General features: G+C 38.3%; 1 protein-coding gene across 1 annotated transcript; it reads right to left on the bottom strand.

Moving 5' to 3' along the window:
- Positions 1–947: 947 nt before the first annotated feature.
- Positions 948–3,621, bottom strand: LOC104601606 (uncharacterized). Its single transcript, XM_010265003.3, has 3 exons — positions 3,155–3,621; positions 2,614–2,872; positions 948–1,605 (listed from the first exon to the last, which is right to left on the bottom strand). The coding sequence occupies exons 1-3, from the start codon at positions 3,260–3,262 to the stop codon at positions 1,259–1,261; spliced, it is 714 nt and encodes a 237-aa protein (XP_010263305.1). The 5' UTR covers positions 3,263–3,621; the 3' UTR covers positions 948–1,258.
- Between the last annotated feature and the right edge of the window lie 4,063 nt (positions 3,622–7,684).

Here is a 7,684-nt window from a genome sequence, read left to right as displayed (position 1 = left end):
CTCATTTTGAGGGCAAACATGCTCCAGGCAAGGTTTTGAATTTCGTAACGTATCGGCCGATATGGTTTTGTATTTTTTCGTCCGTATCGAATCAATACAGGTCCATACCGGCCTTGTATCGACCGATACAATACAAAACGTGGCCGATACAATACAAAACGTGGCCGATACATACCCGAAACGGGCCGATATGCATTATGTATCAATCGAATTTAATTTTCCTCTCCTTTTTAAATTTAAATTTAATTTGTATCTTCTCTCTCATTAATATCAATTTTAATTAAGTCTTAAAGTCTGAAATGTCACTAAATGCTAATATAATTTAATTAAATGCTCATTTAAATTACCTTTAATTATAATATTTAATATCATTAAATGTTATTTTAAGTCAAATAACCTGTTAAAAATCACAAACCAAAGGTAAAAGGTTTTAAACCCAAATCATTTGCTTGCAACACTAATTAATTAACCATTATACCAACCTAAATTAGTTATTAAAATAACATGTTTTTTTATACTTATAGTAATATTTCTTGCCTTAGTGGATGTTTTTCAACAAATGCAATAAATTTAATTATTAATATTTATATAATAATAAGATGAATACAAGTTAAATTTATTTATTAAAAATTAAGAAATATATTAACTTGTATACATAATAAATATCATATAAATCATTAAAGAATGATTTTTATGTTTAAATAAATTAATTATAATCACATAAAACTCATTTTTATTATTGTTCATATTTTTTTAAAATTTTTAGTGTATCCATGCTTATCTTTATTTTTCGTCATACACCTTCCATTTATAATCTACTGTCGCTGCCTCCCGAATTCTTACTAATCTACTGCTTTGGCAACGCTAGCATCGGTTCCGCCATGGCTAAGAACTGAAGGGTTACCATCAAAGATGCAAATTGTAAAATAAGATTCCAATTCCTGATATGATAAGAAAGTTAGGAGTAAAACCTTTTTATACCTATTTTTCTTTTTTCTTTTTTTACAAAAAGCTGCCTGAAGAGGCCGGATACAATATCAACATTCACTAAACGACTTTATGAATGAGATCACGGCAACAAAAATCTAACAAGGGCATTGTGCCATTCTTGGTTCCTTCTCATCCAATTTCTCCCCTGTTATCTCTCACCTTCCTCTTCTATCTGCTTAGCTCCCAGTTGGGAGCAAAAAAGGTATTACAGAGCCAAAAACACTGATATTATAAGCTCCCTAGTCAGTACATACAAAACTTACTACCACTACCACATAACAGGAGTTGATGTGTTTTGTGGGAATTCTGGTGTCATACAGTGTTGTTGCTGCCATTGTTGTAAACTTTCGCCTCCTCCTACAATTGCATCAGTCCCCCACGCTTGCCCTCCATCCTCATCTTCAATTTCCATCATTGTAGCATCTCCTTCTGCTTCCATCATCTCTGACAGTCCCGGTGCTGGCACCTCCGTTCCAGAGAATGTAGGATGCTGATATGGAACCCAGGGAACAACTGCTAAGCTATCATTTGTCACTGATTTGTTTTTGTCTGCGGATGCTGCTTCATCCTCTGTAGTTTTTACTGATTTTGTATGGTTGGACCAGAAAATATGATCTAAATGGAAAAATGTTACCACAAAGTTAGTTTGGGATCAGATCCGTGGGAACTCAATATGCAGTCTGAAGGCATAAATAAAAAAAACAGAAGAAACTAGTGACACAACATGAATTTGCATATACTGTCACTAGTTGGTTGATAACGATCTACATGTGCATAGAATACTAATTCAGACATGGGGAACTCTTGTTCTCCGTAGTAGGTGGCCACTAAATTCTAATGCGTATAGTGCACTGTGTACACTTTCCCAGGCTCCTAGCCAATAAATCTTTTATATCATCAACCAATGCAGAATTGCAACCGAATCCTAGGTGGGTTCATGTGGCAAATCTAAGTTATCAAGATTTATTGGTACCTCTCAAGTCTCAAATGCATCAATAAGATAAGAACCATTTCAATAAGGAAACAGACAATCAAGTTGCCAATAATTTTTTTTATATCAATCAATGCAGAATTGCAACTAAATCCTAGAAGGTTCATGTAGCAATTATAAATTTCCCAAAATATACTGGTTAAGTATCTTTCAAATACATCAACAAGATAAAAAACCATTTCAAAAAGCAAAGACAATTAAATTGCAAAAAAGAATTCCATGTGTCCTTGTTGGAACTTCAAAGTAATCTTGTTTTACAGTTCCAGTTGCATTTCAATGTTAAGGAAAAATATATAAATTGGTGGATTTAGAAATTTAAAATTGGATCACTTACAAAATCAAGCTCAACGGTTTTGTAATTGCATCAAACAATGATTAATCCCTTCCCTTCAAATATTAAGGAATTATATTTCTACTTGATTGAATGTAAGCTTTTCTAAACTATACATTCCCATACAAAAAAATTCCTAACAATATATCGATAACAAAAGCTCTATTTGACTTCTGCATCGGGTGCATTCTAGTAGTGCCAACACCTAAGGAGCATTTCCATAAATTACAATGTCAGTTCAAAACAATGCCAACATCCAATTGATCAATCTTGTCACAAAGCTCAAGCATTTGATACTCACCTTTCAAACCAGGAATCAAATCGGAATTCACGGTGATAGAAAAGCCGGGTGAACTGGGAGTTTTCAACATGGGTGTGTTAGCTGGGTTGTAAAGTACGAGAGCCCTTTCTTCATTCAGAGGAACAGAGGGAACTGCCTCCGTCGTCACAGCTCCTAGTTGCTGTCGAGTGATATCGGGTTGTTCGCTCACTATCTGCTCAAAACCCATAGCAATCTCTGGGGCTTCTTCTTCTTCCATGATCGGTGGCAACTCTGCATCCTTGAAAACGCAAAAAAGAACATATACTCTTTAATAAGTCCCGGATGGAAAATAAGATCTTCTACACTGACTAACAAACACCACCATTGAGTGGTGAGTGTGTTGGTGACAACTATTATCATCTAGAGAGATTCAAGGGTTTTTCCGTTTTTGAGAAACAACTGCCAACAATTCGAGGAAATGAAGAGAGATGAAATAATTTTCTTCAGGTTTCCCTAAACTCTTACACACAAAAATAAGCAATTATTCCTTGAAAAAAGAAAGATGGAATGGAACCAGTACCAGCCTCCTGATCTTTCTCGCGGGAGAAGACAGAGAAAAATCAGAGAACTCATCGTATACTTCCTCCAAGTCCTTACGCTTCATCTTCATCGGCAGATATCCCGCCATATAGCTTCTAAGAACTACAACCGACCGAAACCCTAATTCGAACCGATCAGATCGCCGACACCACGAAGCACCACAAGGAAGGGATCAATCTGTAGACATAAGAAATCTAAGGAAGAGTCGACAAATTCTGCAGAAATTGAACTATGGAAACTCTTCACGGATCCAGAAGCTTCCAACCCAGATGTTTTCTCTAGGGTTTTTCTACTAGCTCTCTCTCTCTCTACTCTCTACTGGTTTTTTGCTTTGCGGTGTTGGCTTGCTTATGCTAACTTTGCCCATTGAACCTAGAAAAGAGGGGAGAGAGAGAAGGAAGCTTCCTCTCTCTAGATGTCTCCAGAAAGTGCAGTCCTTTTACTGTTGAATTGTTTGGATAATTTTGTTTCTTATTTGGAAAGAAAAGCTATTGTCCAACACTAACCCATTTGATGTTTGCCACGTGTCTGATTTTGATTGAACAATTATCATATGCAAGATGATCTCAACCGTTTATATATTTGTTGTTGTTAGGCCTGTGAAGGATCAAATCGTCGTAAACAAAAGAAGCTGCTTTGAAAGGTGGACACGTGCGGTTGGTCGTAACTCGTAAACTCGTAATGTTATGTTGTTAGACGGGAAATGTACGTAGTAGAGTCGTAGACAAATGCGGTATTGCTCAGCGTCAACTTTGGTTTGACAGTGCGGTGACAGTTTGATTGTGGACCGGACCGATGAACATGACCATTAATGACACCTTGGACTAATATATGGCACGAATACGAAATACCCTTTATCTTAATAATTATAAGTTAAATACGATTTAATAGAATAAAAGTTTTTAGGTTGAAGGTGATCGATCGATGTTCATGGGTTTGGGTGATTCTACTGTAATTCCTTCAAGAAATAGTGTTAAAGCTGATGAACATATGTTTTAACGATGCATGCTGTGACTCTATAAGATATGGTCGAGTGGTTGAAAAGAACAGTTAGGGACTCCCATCACTCCACTCATTCATGGCTTGATTTGCATGAGCAAAGTGCTTTTGATGCACTTCAAATTTGAAGATGTAATAAAGGGGAGTATTTGATGTGGATGATAACATGAAAAGGAATTTATCATGATCCACTTTGGAAAGGGATAAGAGAAGAAAGTGATTTATATACAAGGAATGATTCATAGCATGACTTAAACTAATGAGTTGTGCATGAGCGGTAATTTGGCCCTTTCGGTGACGTTGATTAATTGTTGTATAATACTTTGGCGTCACGTCGGTGGTGATGTGTTCTTTCCAAATCAACCCTAACTGTTTTGGATCGGATACACTTCAGATGCACCTTGGATTCACCTCGGATGCACCTTGCACGCTTTGAAATCGAGCGCCCGGCATTAGCTCGGTTAGGATCGAGGAGGGCATGGCCTTATGCAGCATGTGCACCTTGGTGGACCGAACTGGCGACCTTGGCAAGAGCAGACCTACGACCTCACTAAGAGGGTTGACTTTCCGCCAAGCACTTATCGACCTGACCAAGGTCGAGGTGGCAACCTTCGTGATGTGGTGACCAACTTCCTCTACGTGCGACTTATAGTCTTTGAGTCCTTCGGGATCACATTACCTGACTGATAAAGTTGACTTTTGCACCACCTGCTTTGGAGATAATCGGATAAGCTTATCGCTATCCACGAAAACCACCTTTTAGGGTGGTGAGCTGATAAATCATGTCCTTCTGAAGATCTTAGACACGCTACATGAGGCCCACGCCTACCCAAGGTTCAAAATATCGATACAGGGTGGTACGCCGGTAGGGCATATCAGTTTGTATCAGTACTATTTTTTTTTTGTGTTTTTCTTATTATTATTATTTTGAAACTAGTTTAGAGGGGCCGGTTTAAGGTCAATCTACCCCCTAAACCGCTCGTCGACCCAAAACTCCCCCTATAGGGGCATGCCGAGAAGGCTCTGATACAATACTTATCGGTCGATACATGACGAAGTTTTGATCCTTGCGCCTATCCATGCCTATATAAAGGCACCTCATTCAACCACAGAAGGTACACTCGATTGTGCGCTCGAGACTCTTTTGCATTCTAGCTCTCTTGCTCTCTTGTTCTCTTTCACTCATTGCTAACTTAAGCATCAGAGTAACCACCTCGGGTACTTCGACATTGTTCTCTTGTAATCAGCCTACCGACCTCATGAGCTTGACGTCTGAGCTGTCCTCCAGCAGGGAGCTACTAGATTGCACACTATCAATTGTCGCCGTTTGTGGGAACCATTATGAAAAGCTAAGGCTCTGTTTGAATAGACTTCTGCTTTTGTACTTTTAAAAATATTTAAGTATAAAGTACATAAAATACTTTTACTTTGGTATTTTTGCTTTGAAAACCATTTGGGTAAAAAAAATTGATAAGTATGCTTTTCAAAACAGAAGTACCATTTTTTGTTTGGCAAAATCACATCCATTTGTACTTCTAGTGATGGTTTTCGGGGTTTGAGATCGGTGATGGCCGTTTGACTCTAGTAGTGGTGAACGGAGGAAGGGTCGAGAGTTTTATCAAACGGTGGTCACACGTGACCACCCGTTCGCATGAAAACAAAAGCATAATTTCGCCTAAAGCACGAAGTATGAAAAGCTAACTTTGTGCTTTTGGGGTTTTTCATACTTTTAAAAGTATTAAAGCAAAATGTATGAAGTACATACTTTTAAAAGTATGAAAGCAAAATGTATGAAGTACATAAAACAAATGCTATGTCGTGTTTTTCATACCTTTATACTTTCAAAAGTATGAAAGTACTTTATAAAAGTTTATCCAAACAGGGCCTAAGTTCTTGCTTACTTTCTACTCAATAAGTAATGGCTTCAATAACAACAACAATGCCGACAATGTCCAAATTGACAACACTTCAATTGGTGGTAGGTAGTAACTAAGTCCACTATCTCCTCACTACTTAGCTTGGTGGGTCCAAACTCTGACTTAGTCCTTAGCTGATGACTAGAGGTCGAGGCCCCCTATTTGGGACCCTTGCCGCTCTTGAGTTGTGGTCCCCCTCGGCTCGAGAAGCCTAGTAATACTCCCTCTCCGATTCACCAGAAGACATAGTTACTAGAAAGAAAAGAGGAAAAGGACTCACCTACGGGACTATGAAAAAATTGGACCAACCTCCCCGACCTCGTTTGTGTTTTCTGAGTTTTCTGACCTTTCACTTTGCTACTCCAAGAAACTCCAGGAAATTGTACAAATGGGACCCCAGGGGCCCCTTATATATAATTGAATAAGCCTTATCACTATCTGTGGAAACCACTTTTGAGGGTGATAGGCCAATAAGCCATGTCTTTTCAGAGATATTGGACGTGCTACGTGAGGCCCACGCCTATATAAAGGCATCTCCTTCAACCACAGAAGGTACACACTATTGTGCACATAAATCTCTCTTACTTTGTAGTTCTCTTGCCTTCTTTGTTCTCATCATTGACTTAAGCATCGGAGTGCCTACCCCGAGTACTCTGACTATTCTCTTGCAGCTCAATCAACTGACCTTACTAGCCCAACGTCTAAGTTGTCCTCTAGCAGGGAGCTAGCAGATACACACCATCAATAATGTTGTGACCTTTCTTGGTAGATATTAGGATTTTGTTTCTCCTTAAATTTTACATATACCATTATCACAACAATTAGAACCCATACATGAGTTAGGGAATCTTTTTATTGGCAAATACTAGTATGTGCAGAAATGTTTTTTGCACATAATATGGAAAAACAATAAGGGTTCATTTGGTTTGTAGCAAGAATTGGAATCAGAATCAAAATTAGAATCGGATTGGTTTATTCCCATAGTATGTTTGGTTTAGACAGGAATGAGAATGAAAGTTGGAATCAACAGGAATGGAATTTCATTTCCAAGGGAGGGGCAGGGAATGGCCATTCCCTCAAACGGGGGAATACCATTCTAGCAAGAATGGGAATGGGATTCTGATTCCGCTTAACCAAACAGTTGAAATCGGAATAGTCCATTCTGATTCTAGACCCCTATTCCCGCAAACCAAATGGGGCCTAAGCCACACGCCCCTTGTGAAGTGGCATATATCCCATCTTATGACTTGGAATGATCATGGACCAAGCTGGCTTGGGCCTAGATTGCAAGGCTAGGTTGGGCTTATAGGGTTTTCAGGCCTAATGACTTTGGGCCATGGCATCTAATAATAAAAATTTAATTAATTAACTTTTAAATTAAATAACATAATGTCTAATACATGAAAAAAAAATATTGCACAAGCCCAAATTAGTCTTTGGGCCTATCCTATGACGAAAAAAAGGCATGGGCTCCATTTAATTTCTAATTTTGGTTTGGCTTGGCTTGCCTATCTTTTTATTGATGAAGGTAAGGCCTGCCTCCGTTTCCATTTTTTAGCAATGTGGCACTTGGGACAATACTCAATGGTAACATT

This window comes from Nelumbo nucifera, chromosome 8, assembly GCF_055504915.1.
Source record: "Nelumbo nucifera cultivar China Antique chromosome 8, China Antique-T2T, whole genome shotgun sequence".
In the NCBI taxonomy this organism is placed as follows: domain Eukaryota; kingdom Viridiplantae; phylum Streptophyta; class Magnoliopsida; order Proteales; family Nelumbonaceae; genus Nelumbo; species Nelumbo nucifera.
This window is presented reverse-complemented; position numbering and strand designations above follow the sequence as displayed.